Source organism: Aphelocoma coerulescens, chromosome 1, assembly GCF_041296385.1.
Source record: "Aphelocoma coerulescens isolate FSJ_1873_10779 chromosome 1, UR_Acoe_1.0, whole genome shotgun sequence".
In the NCBI taxonomy this organism is placed as follows: domain Eukaryota; kingdom Metazoa; phylum Chordata; class Aves; order Passeriformes; family Corvidae; genus Aphelocoma; species Aphelocoma coerulescens.
In genome coordinates this window covers 2,594,105-2,612,727 of record NC_091013.1, presented here as the reverse complement: position 1 = coordinate 2,612,727, position 18,623 = coordinate 2,594,105, and the positions used below count along the sequence as shown (strand labels likewise).

The 18,623-nt window shown below is 42.9% G+C and overlaps 3 protein-coding genes across 5 annotated transcripts in view; 1 reads left to right on the top strand and 2 right to left on the bottom strand.

The window, feature by feature from the left end:
* The window catches only part of TTC3 (tetratricopeptide repeat domain 3), a 43,211-nt gene extending 40,080 nt beyond the window's left edge, over positions 1–3,131 (bottom strand). For 2 of the 3 annotated variants that reach the window (XM_069010515.1, XM_069010603.1), the window contains exons 1-2: positions 3,032–3,131; positions 2,281–2,357 (exon numbers count right to left, since the gene is read on the bottom strand). In XM_069010515.1, the coding sequence (XP_068866616.1) occupies positions 2,281–2,346 (66 nt within the window). In that variant the 5' untranslated portion in view covers positions 2,347–2,357; positions 3,032–3,131. The remainder of the gene's footprint in view (positions 1–2,280; positions 2,358–3,031) is intronic. The other variant, XM_069010777.1, reaches the window with a different exon arrangement.
* Positions 3,132–3,283: 152 nt separating this feature from the next.
* Positions 3,284–6,274, top strand: PIGP (phosphatidylinositol glycan anchor biosynthesis class P). The gene is made up of 4 exons (XM_069011190.1): positions 3,284–3,550; positions 4,541–4,613; positions 5,103–5,221; positions 5,458–6,274. The coding sequence occupies exons 1-4, from the start codon at positions 3,469–3,471 to the stop codon at positions 5,586–5,588; spliced, it is 405 nt and encodes a 134-aa protein (XP_068867291.1). The 5' UTR covers positions 3,284–3,468; the 3' UTR covers positions 5,589–6,274.
* Positions 6,275–8,639: 2,365 nt separating this feature from the next.
* RIPPLY3 (ripply transcriptional repressor 3) lies at positions 8,640–14,418 on the bottom strand. Its single transcript, XM_069011316.1, has 4 exons — positions 14,357–14,418; positions 13,485–13,554; positions 12,609–12,676; positions 8,640–11,735 (listed from the first exon to the last, which is right to left on the bottom strand). Exons 2-4 carry the CDS (start codon positions 13,527–13,529, stop codon positions 11,588–11,590), a joined length of 261 nt encoding a protein of 86 aa, XP_068867417.1. The 5' UTR covers positions 13,530–13,554; positions 14,357–14,418; the 3' UTR covers positions 8,640–11,587.
* Positions 14,419–18,623: the final 4,205 nt, after the last annotated feature.

Genomic DNA, 18,623 nt, shown 5'->3' with positions numbered 1-18,623 from the left:
CAAAAAGCAAACAAATCAATAACAGAAAGAAAAAAAAAAAAGCCTTTTGCTACAGTTATTTAACAAAATGGTTTAGAGAAAAAACAGCTTCTGTTTACCTGCATATGCATTAAAAAATGTCCACAGGTTAATGGTTATGAATGGACAGGAAAAGCTCTACTCATTTAAACAATATTTTTAATCACACTAGAACAGGATTCTAGGAATTGATAACTCAAAAATCAGGCAGCAAAATCATGTCCAAGACTACCTGACTAAACTTAAAGCTTTAAGAAGGTAACACAGCTTTTTAAAAAAATATTTTTGAAGAAGTTGTGAGAGTTTATGTATATTTCAATAAAGCCATAAATAAGTGGAGTAATTGATTTAGTATTTCACATTACTTTTAAGGGGTTTAAACCCTATTTGAGCACCTCAAGCTGAAGAAGAAATGGTTTATTCTGATTTACAGATCCCTACGAAGTCTGTTGTTTTAACAAACATTGTAAATGTGTCCTTTAATAAGCACTCTGTATCGCAGCAAATGCTGCAACTCAATTATCATTTCTGCTTTATCATTTTACAGAAATGCAGAGCTGCTTCTAAATTACAAAATTGATGTATTTAACAGGCCAGGACACACAATAACAAAGAGGGAAAAGAAAAAAAATCAACTGTGATTTCAAAGTCAGCTCATCTTGAAAGAGAACTGACAACTCTTACAGAGCTTTGTTTTGGCAGCAGCAAACTCCCAAAAAGTTTTTGACTGATATAAATAAATTCTGAATGGGATCATGGCTCTGCTGGCACCAGTCCCTTGTAAAGGCAGAGCTTTACAAAGAAGAAATTCAAGTTAGATAATTTGAATTGTACTTTGGGGAGGACAGTAAGCCACAGCTTGGATTTCACAACAGCACTGATCAATAACTCCTGATGAGCTCTCCAAGCAGCACAAATATGGATTAGCACAGGGATTTCTGAGATTCCTTAAGCACAGCAAGAAAGGGAAAATAAACAGGCAAGGGAAGTATTCTTGGAAGTACAAAAGCAGAAGAGCAGTACAATTTATCCAGAAAAAGCACAACACTAACTGAGAGGGAAAATTCATCAGGAACTGGAGCTGCAGGAGCCAGGGAATGGCTTCCCAGTGCCAGAGGGCAGGGCTGGATGGGAGATTGGGCAGGAATTGTTCCCTGGCAGGATGGGCAGGCCCTGGCACAGGGTGCCCAGAGCAGCTGGGGCTGCCCCTGGATCCCTGGCAGTGCCCAAGGCCAGGCTGGACATTGGGGCTTGGAGCAGCCTGGCACAGTGGGAGGTGTCCCTGCCCATGGCAGGGGTGGAATGGGATGAGCTTTAGGATCCCTCCCTGTTACAGTGCAGATACTGCAACAAGATGTATCAAAGCAGGAGTCCCGTGGAAAGGAAATAGATATGGACAGATTGTTGGGAGATGTTTCAGAGCTGTTTATTTCCCCAGCCCATGGCTCTGCTGAGGAGCCCTCACAGCCCCGGGCCCAAGGGTCCCTCCCGCGCAGGGAACACGAACTGACCAACGGGAAGGAGCCCACCCAGGGCAGGGAAATCCTGTGCCTCCCCTCAGGGCCCCTCTCCCAGGGCAGGGGGAGGAGACCCCCCACACCTCCCAACCCAAACCAGTCCGGCATCCTGTGATTAAATAAGCACAAAGAAATGGATGAAATTGGAAGAGGGAAGAACAAAGAAGGGGCAATGCTGCAGTCACTGTGCAGAGCTGAATGAAATCCCACCAACCAAGAGCTGATTGCCCTGCAGTGACAGAATCTGTCAGGCTGAGCTGCAGCATCCCAGGAATGGCCAGAGGACCAATAGGTTGGGCAAGTTCTGCTGACAGGATCTGCACCTCAGTGCCTGCCCTGGCCCAGTGGCACAGTCAGTGACACCTGCTGTGGGGACACACAGGCTCGGGGCTCTGCCCCAGTGTGGGGTTTTTGCAAGGGAATCATGCACAGTGTCAGGTACCTGTAAGAGAAGCTTGAATCAACATTGTGAATGACTCTGTAAATCTGATCATAGAATCAGAGAATCCCAGAACGGTTTGGGTTGGAAAGGACCTTAAAGATCATCTCATCCCACCCCTATGCCATGGGCAGGGGCACCTTCCACTATCCCAGGTTGCTCCAAACCCTATCCAGCCTGGCCTTGGACACTGCCAGGGATGCTGCAGCCAAAGATTCTCTGGGCACTCTGTGCCAGTGCCAGATCCAGGTATAAATTCCCCTGGAACATCCTGCAAGTTTCCCATCTGTTTCCCAACGCACTTACCAGTTCAAAGTAGGATGGATCTCCAAGACGAGCCAAGGTCACAAGGTCGGAATCGGACAGAGCCATGGCACATCACCCTGAAAGAATGGGAAGAGGAGAAATAAACGAGAGGAAGGCAAGAGGCAAGTAACAGGTGCTGTGCAATACTTCAAACGATCACATCGCTAAATCTCACTTTGCCGGGGTTCTGTGAAGGCTGTGGTTTTGTGAAAGCAGAGGTTCATGCTGAAAACAGTAATCCTAACCCCAGCTTCTGACATCGACTGTGTTCTACACCCCTGACAGGACCCCGGGGCGCTGCCTCACCTCTGCCAGGCACCTGAGGCACTTTCTCCCTGGCGGCTCAGGGAGCAGCATCTCCAGAATCACGGCCGCACCTCCGGAATCACGGCTGCATCCCGGGATGCCGAGCACACCGGGACAGTCCCCGCCCCGTTCCAGCCGCTCCTGGGCTGCCCCTCCGCCGCCATCCGATCCCAGAAGCCCCTCAGCTCGCCGCTCGTGTGTCTCATCCCGCCGGCACAGCCCTGTCCGTGCCGCTGTTCCAAGAGCCCGGACAGGCTCACGGTACCGCGCTCCGCCTCGGGCGGACCGGGGGCGGGTGCGTCACCCTGCCGGACACAAACCGGGCGAGCGCGGGGTCCTGGGCTGGGCGAGGCGCGGGGAAAGGCGGGCGAGCACTGAGCACTGAGCACTCCCCACTCCCTCCACCCATCCCTATATCCATGCCCGTACCGCATCCCGCCCTCACCGCTCCGCTCCGCTCCCGCTGCGCGGCCGCCGCCGCTCCCGCCGCCTCGGCGCGCCCCGCCCTCCGGACGCGCCGCCCATTGGCCGGCCGCCCTCTGACGTCACGGGACGCATCCAATCGGCGGGCCGTGCGCCTGCGCGCGCGCGCGGCCGGATGCGGGCGGAGAGGAGGCGGATGCGGAAGCGGGGGTAGGGAGCGCCTTCCTCCCCTTCCCCCACCCTCCTCCTCCTCCTCCTCCGGAGAGCAAAGGGGCAGAGCCGGGCGGCGGGGGTGGGGTTGCGGGCGGAGGAGGCAAGGAGGGAGGGTGAGGGAGCACCCAGGGTGCCCAGCACCCAGGAGTACAGGGGGGGGTCCGCCCACAACTTCCCGGGAAATCTCTGATAGCCTCGTACGCCGTTCTCTGCCCTCCCCCACGAAGTTAAAGGGAAGAGCCGAGGATGGTGGAAAACTCTCCGGCCCCGTTGCCAGAAAGGGCAATATATGGATTTGCGCTTTTTTTAGGATCGTGGTTTGGCTTCAGTGAGTATCCCGCAACTGAGTCCATCACCCCGAAGCGTTGCTTTGCTGCATTCTCATTTGAATCACTTTGTTACTTGAATCACATCCGTCTGCACCTTCACTAAGCGCTGTGGGTAGTTGTAGTGTTACCTTCCCCACCAAAATACTTAAAAAATAAATTGAGTCAATCTGGTCAACAGCAATGGAGAATTTTTGGGGTTATATCAGTTTTTCTCTGCTGGTGTTGATGGCTTCTTCATTTCACTGGGGATCCATCTCAGGACCAAGGTTTGAGAGGGTAAACAACACTTTTTGAACACGAGAAAAGGTGCTGCAAATACGCTTTAGTCAAGCAATAAACCAGGATCCTGCTGTGAGTCTTTGCCACCCTCGGGCGGTGAGAAATGAGAGGGAGTTGGGCTCAGTTCCCCTCCCAGGAAGCTGCTGTGGTTCTGTCTCTTGTGTCACTGTTTGGGTGCTGACCTCAAGTTCCCCTCAAGTTGTGTTAAACTTTTCTCTCAGTTTGTTGTTACAGAGCACGATTTCTGGGTATTGGTTTTGTTGACGTGGAAATGATGAACTTGGCAGGAATCAGGAAGAATTTTCAGTAATTTTTTAGAACAGTCCATCCAAACACTGCAATTCCACCTGGTTTTCTTCCATTTAAATGACCCCTGTGACATCATTTTCTGCTTTAGTATTTTCTCCATCCTTTGGCCTCTTTTTATTGAGGTGTTTGGGGTTTTTTATTTGTTGGGGATTTGTTGTTGTTGTTGTTCTGCAGCTCAGCTTGGAATAAATTCTTGTCTGTCTCCGTGGGAAATCAGAATTTAACTGTTAAAGCAAATACAAAACTGATCCCGTGTAAGCAGGTACTGGGCAGGATTTGTGTGACAGGCACCTCCTGCAATCTTTTGGGAGAGGTATTTTGGTTTAGAAAGTGTAATAGCAAAATGCAGGAAGTGTAAAGCAGCATCAGTCTTATTGTGGCTTTTTAATTCTCTTGTGCAGTTTTGTACCTTATCTGGGCTTATATTCCTGAGACTTGGCTGTTCTCCTTGGGACTGACATACTGGCCTCAAAAGTAAGTTCAGCCAATTGAACTCTTTAATTTGAATATGTTTAAGACACCATTAATTATTTTTAAATAATAAAACTTTTTTTTTTTCCTAAATAGTGGCCTTGCCTTAAATCAAATTTTCCCTCATGGTAAAGGGCTGCAGTGCCTGTGAAGCATTTTTTTTACGTAGCTGTGGTGAAAATGTTTCACTGTGTCGTGAAATAAATAATATTGGAATGTTTTATGATAAATTTGGCATTTTGCTGATGGAAATACAGTAAACTTGAGGCCATCATCCAAAAATAAACACCTTCTTTAAGGAATTTATCTGATGGTTTGTACCAGTAGCTCCAGTGGAGTCATTAATCTTGGGAGAGTGCAGGATCCATAGGCAGAGGTGTTGTTTCTTTTCCTCTTGGAGAAATTCCTCACAGATACAAAACCAAGGTTAAAACTGATTTATCATGAAGCATTTGTTATTCTGATACGTACAATGTGTGAACTTTTCCTCAGATACTGGGCAGTTGCTTTGCCAGTTTACCTCCTGGTGGCTGTGGGAATTGGGTATATTTTGCTTTTTGGGATTAACATGATGAGCACAGCTCCACTCAACTCCACTCACACCGTCACAGGTAATTGTACTGCTTCTTTCAGATTTTGATCCTTCGCTGATAATTCTGGAAATCTATAGAGAGCAGAACCCAAATTTTAAGCCTTTAAATATCTGAGTGCTCAGAAGTGCTGAAGGAGAGCAGGGTGGGGTTTTCAGCATCCTTTAGAGTAGCTGAATTGATAGTGTTGCATTATATAACATTTCTGGGGAGAAAAGGATCTGGAAGCCATGAGGTGTTCTCCTTATCTTTTGTAGATAACTACGCCAAAAAGCAGCAGCAGAAGAAATTCCAAGAGGAGGCAATTCCAGCACTGAGGGATATTCCCATCAGTGAAGTCAACAGGATGTTCTTCCTCCCTGAGAAAGGGATCTGCAACAGCAGATAGTTGTTGTGAAAATCTGGTTGAACAAAGGATTAATCAAAGTGTTACAGCAGGACAGTTAAAACCTCTCCAAGCTAAAAACCCCCAACTCTTTTGGCTTTTCTTCCCCCCCATAATTTCTAATTAAATTGATATGACCACATTTTATTCTCATGCACCTTTAGTAAGGTGTGTAATAAAGTATATTAATATAATATAAAATAATAATAATAACAAATATATCTAATAATAATTATTATGCACCTGCATTGCTATGAGAATTATGTCCTAATAATTTATCTGGTCATTTTTGTGGGTTTAAAAGTGTTCTGCTACTTTCTGCTTGGAATTCCCCTCTGAGAGGGAAAGAAGCAGCTTTTGGACAGAGTTTAATTCTATTTCCCTTTGAATTCAGGGAGAGAAAATGTGCCAGTCAAACACTTGATGATCCTTTTTGTTATTAATTGGAAGCATGTGCATTGTATATACACTGTTCTCCTTTGTAAATATTAATAAAATGTGGCTAATTTTGCCATGTTCACCATTTTCCTGTGGTTCTGGGAGATTTCTCCTGGGTTAAGGTGTGTAATGGCCCATTTGCCTTCACACAATTCTTTGTTCAGCAAAATACATTGGTCCCCCACCCACTTAAATTATCAGATTTACTGAATTCCCAAGAATACCAAAAAATAATAAAGGTGGTTTGTGAAGATTTGCTGAAACAAGTTTGGATATTACTTTTTTTAAACTATTTTTAAGGATACTGAAAACTAAATTCAAGGAAATGGCTGGAAGTACAGGAACTGACAGCTCCACGTTGTTACAGCCCAAGGTTAAGTGGTTCAGATGTTTTTTAAACAGTCAATTTTACTTTTTTTTTCAATTTATTTCCTTTCTTCCAAGCATTACAAACTCAGTTATCTGCAGGACTCAAGATGATTTAGGTTGATTATAAAGCCCAGTGAATAGAACCTCATTATTTATTAGGCCTGTAACCAACTTCAGCAGAGAATTTAGTTAAAAATGTTATTATTTCATTAAAATATAATAATTTTTTGAGAACTTGTGTGGGAAATCTTATACCAATCCTTTAGAAATCTATCAAAATGATCATCACTTGCTCTGGAAAGTTGTAAGACCTGCTAATAATCACTTTGGTATGAATATAAATCTGTAGTTGGTTGGGCTTTCTGCCTGAATTTGAAGGAAAAATCTCCATGCTCAGTATTCCAGATGGGAGAAAAATACCTCCTGAATGAAGGGAGAAGTGCTTTTCAACATTTCACTCTGAAATGCTGCATTTTAGGTGTATTGGCGTGTGGGGGCATGGTATGAAATAGAATTTGTGTCTAAATTAGAACAATACTGATTTGTGGGGGAGTTTTAGACTCATTAATGAAGTTTTGGGGTTAATTTGCTGTTGTTTCTCACCCCTGCCACCATCCTGTCCCTTTGTTAATTTTAATTTTCACATTTAGGCAGCCATCAAATCATGATTTGATGACCAGCAGACGTGAAGATGTGTTTGCTCTTTTGTCACTTCTCTAATCACGTTACAGACACTGAAGTATTGACTGTAATCTCTTTTTTCCCTGTGTGTTTTCCACCCCTTTTGCTTCCCAAGAGAGCAATTCCATTTGGAATTCAGACCTGACAACAAGTGAAGGCCACATTCCCAGCATCATTTGATGTAAGGATTAATTCAGTCCCTTGTTAAGGATGCCCAAATCCTTCCAGGATCAAGGAAAGCTACTGGAAAATGCCCTCCAGCCCTGAGAGCACACAAATTAAAGGACTGTAAACCTTGGGCAAAGATTGGATCAGTGATGAATCTGCCATTTCATTTCTCTGCAGACCCCACAATTATGGGAAAACCAACAGTGAGGAGGCCAAGGGGGCTGTTTGTTTAAGGAAAACTTGCAGGCATGAAACTCAATCTTTGCTTTTCTGTCACTGCTGCTTCAAAGGCACCGTGGTGACCTTTCCTTCAACTTGGGCACGTTTGACACTTCAGAAATTGCCTCTGTGAGCAAAAGAAAACCAGGTAATGTGAGGTTTGGGGGCTAAAATATGTGTTGTGGGGAACTGGGGATCCATGGTGACTGTGATTACAGGGAGGATACACAGCTCTGCAAAGAGGAGAGGAGATTTTGTTTGCAGATTCCTATAAACTTTGCCTTAGGTATTCAGGGAAAAAAAATCCCTCTCATGATTGAACGGTGGTGCCTCTCTTTACAAAACATACCTGGGTATCAGGTGTCCATTCTTCTCAGAGACTGAGGGGAAACTAAATAAATAAAAGGCAAAAACCTAAATTTGCCCTCATTTTCACCTTTCTGACTCATTGGTGTAGCACAACCAGGAGAGTTCAATCAACTGCATTGTCCCTGCTGGAATAAACCCAGGGATGAAACTTCCTGTAGGTTTTTAACCTGGGTTAAAATGGGATTAAAATGGGTTAAATGGATGGGATTTTACACATCTTGCTGTGAACATCATCTTGTGAGGCAGAATCCCCCCAGGTGGGACTGGAAGGAATTTGTGTGTGAATATGTAATGATAAAATAACAGAGGTGCCTGGATTCCAATGGAGTGGGACTGTGCCAAAAGGAAGAGCAGAGCTGTGGCTGCCAAATTTGTGTCTCTCTCTCTCCTTTTCACCTTAGCTGGAAAGGGAAGGGTGGTAAAAACATGGACCATGAAGATGCTCCAAGGGTTGGAGCAGCTCTGCTGGGAGGAAAGGCTGCCAGAGCTGGGATTGTTCAGCCTGGAGAGGAGAAGCTTTGGGGTGAGCTCAGGGTGGCCTTGCAGGGCCTGAAGGAGCTGCAGGAAAGCTGGAGAGAGACAATTGCCAAGGGCTGGAGGGCCAGGAGCCAGGGAATGGCTTCCCAGTGCCAGAGGGCAGGGCTGGATGGGAGATTGGGCAGGAATTGTTCCCTGGCAGGGTGGGCAGGCCCTGGCACAGGGTGCCCAGAGCAGCTGGGGCTGCCCCTGGATCCCTGACAGTGCCCAAGGCCAGGCTGGACATTGGGGCTTGGAGCAGCCTGGCACAGTGGGAGGTGTCCCTGCCCATGGCAGAGGGCTGGAACTGGATGATCTTTAAGGTCTCTCCCAACCCAAACCATTCCATGATTTTCCCTGAGTTAAGGAAATACACTTTTGCTGTTACCCAAAGCATTGTCCAGACCATTCCAGAATTATCAGGCACATAAGGAACACTGTCAGCTCGATTGGTCCATCTAAAACAACCACTCTGGCTGAGCAGGGGGAGAAAATGAGCAAGGACAACCCAAGCCCCTCTGATATAAAATAGAAAGCTGTAATATTAAATGTTTATCCTGGGACACATCTGTGCTAGTGCATCTATAAACATTAAAAATGCAACAAGTGTCTGTGAACTTCAGTTTCATTTGTGGGTGGAAATGATAAAATGTTTCTGCCTTAAAAACAAAATACTTGACTGATTTTGTGTAAATAGATTTTGTTCATAATGCACCTTTCTCATGGATACATGATCCTGAGTTGCTAAAATGTTTAATTCAGAGTCCTGCTTGCTGAGTCCTGTTGCATTTCCAGTCAGCTTTCACCCAGCTGGGATGAATGGGGACTTTTGTATCCCTCTCTTCAGGAACTGAACTGTATTCTGAGGAGAAAGTTTTGGAAGGGTTTCGTTTTGTTCTGCCAGTTCCCTTCCAGAGGGGTTGCCAGAGTCAATTTTGTTGGTGTCCTGTGCTATGGGTGAACTTAAATCTCAGCCTCCTGCTAAAAGCTGATAGATGAAGCCAGTGCAGAATAAATAACATTAAATAGGAAATATTTCAGTGAATTGGGTGGATTTTGTCTCTAAAAGTCATAAGGCTGCTGTTGGGAATATTGCCTTTGTTCCATTCTGCTGCTGTTGTCATTCTCCCTGTATAAATGTAGTTAGGGGGGGAAAAAATTCCTGTTGTGGTTCTTTTTCTCTTAATCCAAATTAATCCTGCATCTTATTTAGAAAAAACACATTTCTGTGGCGTGCAGGGATGTGCTTCCCTTGGGTATTTGTATCATCAGAGCTTGTCTTAAAAGCTCTTGGAAGCAGAATTCAAGGCTGTTGTATGAAAATAAGCCTTAATTATGATTTTTCATACAACAGAAATCTGAAATTGTAGAGGTTCTGTGGGGACCTGTCCAGCATCCCTGTCCCAGGGAACAACAAGTTGCTTTTTACTGCCATCATTTTGGAGAATGGAAAATGAAAGCAGCATTTACTGGAAGTGTTGCAGCTGTTGAATTCCCAAGGGAAGATTTTTGTGGCACAGAGACCTGAGCCAACAATTTCATCTGTTTCCAGCCTTGCCTTTGTAGTTCGAAACTCATAAACAAATTCATATCTGAGATGCTTTGTTACCTTTTTCCTGTAAATGATGGATGATTCTGAGGTCACAGAAAACTTTGCAGGGTCGGATTGCAGACGAGGTAACAAATCAGAAGTGGAAACTGAAAGTTCCCTGCAGCTGAGCCACTGAGATGCTGCCTCAGTTCACCTTGGGGCTTCTCTTAATTATTAACAAGCTGGGGAGGGATCTCAGTGCACTTTTGTGTGTGCAATGTGTCATCACAGACCAGTTGAATCATCTTGCTTTTCTGTTTGCTTTTGCTCCAGACTAAACAATGAGGAAGCTGGAGCATACATCATTTTAGGATATCTTGTGAAATAGCTTTGAATTATCTGTATTTTAGTGCCAGATGTTTGGAAGTGGAGATGTGGAAATGATGAATGGGTGAAATGTGAAAGCTGAAATGTGAAAGCTGAAATGTAAAAGCTGAAATGTAAAAGCTGAAATGTAAAAGCTGAATTTTCCTTTGTCTCTCTGGGGTTTAAATTCCGACTAATTCTTGTCCTTCCCTATATGACAAGATGCTGTCTCCTTGTGTAAATTTAATTAAAGGATCCTCTTTTGAGTCTGCAAGTGGAGATCTTCAAAAAAATCCTTCATTCTAATATATTCATTCATTTGGAATCCCAATTTTCCAGACTTTAACTATGTGATACTCCCTTTGTTTGCCAGCACACGACTGAGAGGAAGAGCTGCCACACACTGGAAGGGGTTCTGAAAACTGTCTGACCTTATCTCACAACCACCAGTGGTGCAGGAAAGGTCAAGAATCTGGAATTGTGCATTTGCTTTGTCTCTGGGGAAAGTGGCAGTTTTGGTTAGAGTTAAGGCACATTAAACATCATTTTAAACATAGTGGGGCTAAATGGTTAATCCTTGAGGTAATTAAAAGCTGCTGGTAGCGAGGCAAGTGCTGAGAAACTCTCTGAGCCTGCAAAATAGTGTGAGGAAGGCAAAACAGGTACCACATAATGCAAGTTTTAATGTGTTATTACATGAAATCATGGGTTTAAATCAAGGCTGGGTTTTTTTCTGGCTGGCAGAAGATTACAGGGGGAGAAGTCTGATAACAAGAGAATGGCAGCACCCCAGAAAATATCACAACTGTGTGGGTTGTACTGGAGGTGGATGAGGCCAGCTGGGCATGCAGCATTTCTGGCAGAATAAATACGTCCCATGGAACCAATAAGCAACAGTCTCTGCATTTTAAAGAATTCCTTGCTTAATTTCAATGTGTTTCAAAGCCTTTGGCTTCTTTTGGGGCTATTTATTGTATTATTCAGCCTCGTAATCAATCCAATTTTCACTTTATCAGGACTGCAGTGTTTAAAGTAATGAGTGACTCAGTCCAATGCTCTTAATGTTCTTTATCTGTGTTACTTAAACCAATGTGATTTAAATCTTACAACCTTTTGTTCAGCTTCAGGGTTTTATTTGAAAGTCTCTGAAAACACGACAGGATTTCCTTCCATTTTCCAGTGCATTGACTCATTCCCCTTGGAAAGAGAATTATAAATAGTTTTCTTTTGGGCTTTGCTGTATTTCTCTGCTTGCTCAGATGTTTGTCCATCCATTCCCGACAGTTCTTTTTTTATCTCTTCACTTTTTTAATGTGGATTTGGTGTTTGTCAGGGCTGTGCCTCATTAGGGTGAGCTTGTCTTTTCTTCCTCTTCCTCAGACTCAGCATCATCATTGTAGAAATGAATTGTGGCTTGTACAGGAAAACTTGCCAGAACCTTCTCTCCAATGTCGTCAAGAAACTTCTGGGATTTGGACTTGGGCAAATAAAGTCTGAGAAGAAAACACATTTTAAGAGAAAAAGTAAAAGAATGCACTTGTCCATCCAATCTAGCTTGAATATTAAAACTTATTTTTTAATTAATTAATTCTGGAATTAACATTTGGATACCAGGGTTAGATTGGGGTTGGTGGCCTGAGGGACAGAGGTTGATTTTAGTGGATTTTTTGTGGAGGAGGTGTAGACTGATTTATTTATTTATTTATTCACTTATTCATTTATTTACTTCAAAATCCACATTGGTTTGTATTAAAACCATAAATTGCCCCTCTTGGTCTCACTTTGACCAATTTCCAATGAAATCTGACAGCAACAAAGGTCACACAGAATTTAAGATGCCACACCTTTTGTAACAAATGCTTGTAAAGAAGAGGGATATTCCACTGATTTTTCCTCCTCTAAATGAATATCCCAATTAGAAGTTGCCTAATTAAAGAATCCAAACGTTGGTGAAAACCCTTATCAGTCCCCCAAGTTTCAAAAGCTCTGCCTGGTGTTCAGCTTTTAATCAAGAGCAAATAAAAGCAACCTCAAATCTGTACCAAGTCCTACTCCATTAACAGCTGTTCCCATTAATTAATTGGGCTTTGTGAGCTTGTTGTCACAGCAATAAATGTAAATATAAATTAGATGAGGCAAAAAAAATGGGGTTTTAAGATTACTTTTTCCTATTTTCATGTTGTTTCAGGCTCTGTTCAGCCTGGGCATCTTTCCTGAGAGATAAAAATCCATGCAGTTTGGTGAGTAATTAAACTGGTACTAAAATGAGATACTCCAGGGCCAAACTGATCCTTCTCCTGAGAAGGAATGAGTTTCATCTTGGAAAGTGTCACTTTTCCTCTGTCAGTTGATAGGATTTAACTCACCTCACTGGATGTTGGAACCCCAGGGCTCCTGTGGATCTACAATTTCTCAGTTGACCATCCAATTCTGACTGGAAAGAGACACATTTATTAATTAGAATGGGCTCAAAATGAAGATTTCACCTATTCTCTTCAGGTAACTGTAAAATTCCACAGTTAACATTGCTTTGTTTGCTTTTCCCTCTAAGTGGAATTCTTCAAATCACCCCTGTGAGTCTGTTCTCTCATGTGAATAAAACATCTGGAACTTTGCTGATTGTGCCTCAGTCTCTTATTTTTGTTCTTTGAGCCTTCCCACCCAAGCAAGTAAAACCAAAAACCACAGTGCATTTCAAAGCCAGTAGGAGTTACTTTAAAATTCCATCTTCTGTTGATTTCCCCAGTGGTTTGCTTATAACACCACCTCTCCCAAAAAACCCAATAAATAAAATTCTGCACCTGAAAGCATGTTTTTAAATTTAAAGTCATTTTCACATAAACTCCTTCTATGTACAAAATGTCACATCCAGACTGCGCCTGGAGATTTCAAATGGAATTGAATTCAAACTGAACTGAAAAATATTCTTCTTTCTTTAATTAAACAAATATAAAGGGCTGTTAAAATGAGGATTGTGTGGAGTAAGCAGCTGTTTCTGCAGCTCTTGATAATAGTCAAATATTATATTAATAATATATTAGTAAGAACTGATAATAATTTTATATCTGCCACAAAATTAGAGATACTCTCAACCATCACCATGTACAGAACACTAATTTAAACCATTATTCCAACCCTAAAGAAATGCTTGCAAGAACAAATGAAGAAATGACCAAGTCTCACTTCCCATGTCCAATTCCTGCTTTTCCACAAGGATTTTTCTCCCCAGCATTTGCTCTCACCGTTGGTTGGTTCTCTGTGGCCTCCCCATCCCTTGCTGTGAGCATCCACGGCCTCCACAAAGCAGGGCTGCTGGAAGATTAGGATACAACGGAATCATGGAATACCCTGAGTTGGGAGGGACCACGAGGATCATGGAATGCAGCTCCTGGCCCTGCCCAGACACCCCAGCAATCCTCCCCCATGTGCTTGAGAGCATTTTCATTTGGTAAATCTGATTTCTATGGCAATTTTTGGCTTCTCCCCCCACACCAGCCACCCTCCTGCCCATTTTTCACTAAGGGCTCCTTTCCCTTTAGGATTTCCCAGCTTAAAGGGAACTCGAGATGGTTTAGATAACGCTGAAATGTTTTTATTTATGCAGAAACCCCCGAACTACCTCTCCCTCCCTCTGACAGATTCACTGTGCTCACTGAGTGCCTGGTTATTTATTAAGGCAGCAACTCCAGCATTAATCCAAGGAGGACAATGTGATCCAATTAGCCCAGGAGAGCAGATGGAGTGGTGGGTGCTGTGTCTGCCTTTTGTTTGGTGGGGTCACCATGACTCTGGATGCTCTTTGCACCAGTATTTTCCATCTCTGCTCCCGTGCAACAGATCCAGCTGGAGAAATGGAAAAGTGTTTTCAATAAACAGAAAAATAATAATAACAATAAGGTTCTCACAAGCTTAATTTTAGTTCTGAAATCCTGACTGGAAAGGATGAAGTTTCAGCGTAACAAATAAAATAGCGAGGAACGTTTTCACGGATCTATTTTGCCCTTTACTCCTGAAGTTGACAAATGTTAGAATTCTGTTTTCTATTCAATGGAACAATTCCATACTCACAGTTGGAGATTCCCAAGCTGGAAAAGCCTCCCTGTTCCTGCCTTACCTGCCCAGGTGCTCCTCCGGCCGGGGCAGGAGCTGCCGGGAATCCCGGGAGCTGCTCCCAGCTGCTCCCTCCATGGATTTGGAAGCTCTAAAACCTGGGCCAGGCTCTGAGCCCCTCCTCTGTGTGAACTCCCAAAGGACCTCACCTAAAACAAACAGGGTAAAAGCAGGGAGATGTCCTTAAGGAGATTTTTTTTTTCTTGAGGAGCAAAGGAGTTCAAAGGTAGGACGGGCTCTCACCTTGGAGGTCGTTCCAGGGAGAGCAATCCCAGGGAAAAAGAGGCTTTTTGTTAGGTTTGGTTAGCAAATCCCATGGGATAGAACACATATATATCCAATTTATCTTTCTGTTGCTGTTTTACAGAATGTGAATGGGAATTATCAGAATTATTACAGAATCAGGATTTGCTCTTTAGTAAATACACTCCGTAAAGGCACTTTTGGTGTGTCCTGGGAAAACTCATCTATGCCCTGTCCTAAAAAAAGTGTAAGAGAAATGCAAAGAGAATTTTAAATGTAATGTGATTTTTTGGAAGTATTTTTTGTGTCCTGGCTTTTAAAGAGAAAATAATACCAAAAATAGGGAAAGTCAGAGGATTTAAAGCCAAGCCCAGTGACTTCCTCAAGACCAGAGGGTCCTTTGATTTGATTGCAATTTGGTGGAGGGAGGAGAAAGGATTAATTTGTCTATCAAAAAATAAAGGTTGTGAGTTCCAACACTTCGTGGAATCTTTTATTTGAAAGTATTCAACAGAGAATTATGGAATCATGGAATGGTTTGGGTTGGGAGAGACCTTAATGATCATTTAGTTCCAAACCCCTGCCATGGCAGGGACACCTCCCACTGTGCCAGGCTGCTCCAAGCCCCAGTGTCCAGCCTGGCCTTGGGCACTGCCAGGGATCCAGGGGCAGCCCCAGCTGCTCTGGGCACCCTGTGCCAGGGCCTGCCCATCCTGCCAGGGAAGGATTTCTCCCCAGTAAATGCCTTTTTCTTCCTATATATATTTTAAACCTACGACAAATTAATAGAAACCAACTTGGTTTCTAACATAAACTTTCTTCCCAGAGGGGGAAAATAATTTTATCTACTGACCACAGAGTTCCCACTGATTATTTAGTGTGAATTGGGCACCTTCAGTCTAAATCTCCTTCCTGTGTTTAAATACCTTGTGACAAATATATTTAAATACCTTCACAATCTGAAATTGTAAATAAATAAATAGCACCCTATTACAAATAAAAAAACATGTGCACAGTCTCAATCACTTTAAACATTTCTGTATCAAAATCAGTACAATTACTAGAATGAAGAACATGGTGAACTATATTTAAAAAACAAAATATTTGTAAAAAATAGCACAGGTCCTGATGAAAAATGGCAAACTTCTTAAGTGACCTGAAGTGTAATTAAATATCTTGCTAAATTACAGTCTGACACACACATATTTGATTTCAGAGGCTTGGTTTTATTTAGTCCTGATTTAACTTGAGAGTTGAAAGGGAAGTTTGTTTTGCAGATGTGATATCTGTGATCTTGCAATCAGATCTGTGAGGATAATTGATTTATTCCTCTGCCAACATGGATACTAGTGCAGGACTGAAGCCTGAACTGCTGACATGTAACCCTCCAGAAGATGCAAAGTTATTCTCAATTAAATCTCATGATAAAGCCCTGCATGACCCAGTTTATTTCAAAATTATTACAAATATAACTTTGGTGATGAAGCTGCAATGTAATTAAATATAGTCAGGTGCAGAAAAAATGTGAATATTCCATTATAGTACTAATCAATCAAACCACACAACTTTAATTGGCATTTTCATGGATATCATTAAGTAGAGTCAGGTTCCTTTTTGCAGTACACTGAATTTTAATGTAAGGTGCTTAGTTTTGATGTTTGGTGAAGAACACAGAATCAGAAAATTTTTCCAAGAAGTCAGGGGAATTTTTCAGATCTCTTGACATTACCTGGGAATAACTTTGACAGATTCAACTCCAGCAGAGAGATGAGCCCTGAGCTCATTATTTTGTGTTAATTGAATGAGGTTTTTATCTTTGTGAGAAATGGGTTTTATGCAGTTTTCTCATAAGGCAATTGTGCATTTGCAAGAAAAAAGGGTGCTCAATAGAAACTGGTGTATTCAGAGGAACAGAACACCTCTACAGCATTTATACTTTTAAATGTAATGTATTTCTTCTCACAGATAAATCCTTGGAAAAACTTTTAAGGAGCAGAGAGGGAAGGAAACAGAGCTGGTCACAAAGCCCAGCAAGGCCAGTCTCAAAATATTCCTTTAATGTCAAAAAGAGCAGCTCAGCTATGCAGAGGTTACACAGTAGAGCTGGGATGTTTGATGGCTGACATTACTCCCTGTTTTTTTCCAAGGCTTCCTTCCACCCACCTTTAAGGAGGAACTGCTTGACATGGTTATTTATTTCAGAAAACCTATTTTAGTAAATTCCCTGGTGCATGCAAGGCCTCGGTTTCATAACAAAAATAATAACAACAACAACAGAATGTCTTCCCATCTAAAATGCTGAACTTGTTAGTCAAAGATTGTCGTGATAAAGTCTAAGTTACACTATAATAGAAACTAGAAAACCTACAGCAACTTTACAGCTCTAAATTAATTCTGTGCCATATACATATATGGAGCTCACCTTGAAACAGGGACTGGTTTTGCCTGTTCTGCTTTAGATTCCCTTCCATGGTGAGGTTTCTGTTCCGTTTTCTCATTTACTCATAAACTTTTCTAGGGTAGGGGAACCTCAAAAATCAAAAAATGATCACTGTGGAGCTGACTGCATTTGATGCCACTGGAGGATTTTAAGCAAAGCACGTTCCTCTCTGTGGAAAGGTGACACAAACAGCTGTGCTCTGTGCAGGCTCTGAGGGTCAGCAGTGCATGTGCTGTTCAACTAACCCGGAGAAAGTGAATTCCAGAGTTGAGAGCTTTCTTTGGAGATCGTATCCTTTGCTTGTTTGCTTTCCTTTGATGTGCCCAGGCAAGTATTTGGACTTCCTGCACAAGATAAAGTCACACAAAGGAGCAGTGTAAGGTGCCAGGTGAGGAGCACTGGAGATTTGTTCCTCTCTCTGTAGGGCAGGATATGGCAGCAGCACAAGGTTGGTGTTTCTTAAGCTTGAGATGAAGGAGAATTACTTAAAATATTTGACCTTGCACTGAGATTGTAATGTTTGTGCAAGGAAGGAGGTGTTCAAGGCCAGGTTGGACAACCACAGAATCACAGAAGCATCAGGGTGGGAAGAAACCTTCAAGCTCATCCAGTCCCACCTCACCCCAGCAGCACCAGCAGCACCCCAAAGCCTGTCCCCAAGGGCCACATCCAGACTCCTCCTGAGCACTCCCAGAGACAGTGACTGCACCACTCCCTGGGCAGCTCATCCCAAGGCCTCACCACTCTTCCAGGGAAAAAACTTTTCCTGAACATCCCCTGGCACAACTTAAAATCATTTCCTCTTCTCCTTTCACTTGAAATGTGAAAGCAGGGCCAATTTGTTCCTTGTTTATCTACAGTGCCAGCCTGCTGCTGCTGGAGATCCACTTAGGAGTAAAAATGGTTATTTTAGAATACCTATTTCACTAAATTTCCAAGTACAGGACAATCCCTTGAGTTCAGAATAATAATAAAAAAAAGATTGTGGCTTCCTGTCCTTCGTGTTCAGGAAACAACTGTCACATATCAATCAATGTTGGTGTTGGCTTCTTTCTTGTAGCCTTGCATTTTGGATCTTTTTTTAATCTTCTCTTTTCACTCACACACTAAATATCTGCTAGGATCAGACTGATCCACATTCTTTTCCCAGAGCTCAGTGTTGTGTTTACTTTCCCTATAAAGTATAGAAAATATTTGATAACTTTTGTGCATAGACATATTGGAGGAGTAAAGGATAATTTGTTATCTGTTGTATATTCTGAAGGCGCAATTCGTGTTTGCAGCACACATGGCACATGCAAATCCTGCAGTTTTATACCGTGTCAGGCTGATCTTCACCCTGATGTCAGTGTTCAGCCCATTCTTGTTTGGTGAATCCAATGAATTGGCTGAAATTAAATGCTTTGCATTTGTGGCTTTGGTGGCTACAGGGATGGGACTTGGAGTCAGGTGTCTTCTCCTACTTCTGTGCTGGGATACTGCTCCTCTAGGATATCATCAACCCTGGAACACGGTCAGGTCACAGTGTGGAGACATTTCTGAGGAAAACAGAATCCTTTCCTGTTAAGTGTTAGCTTTGGAGAGAAGA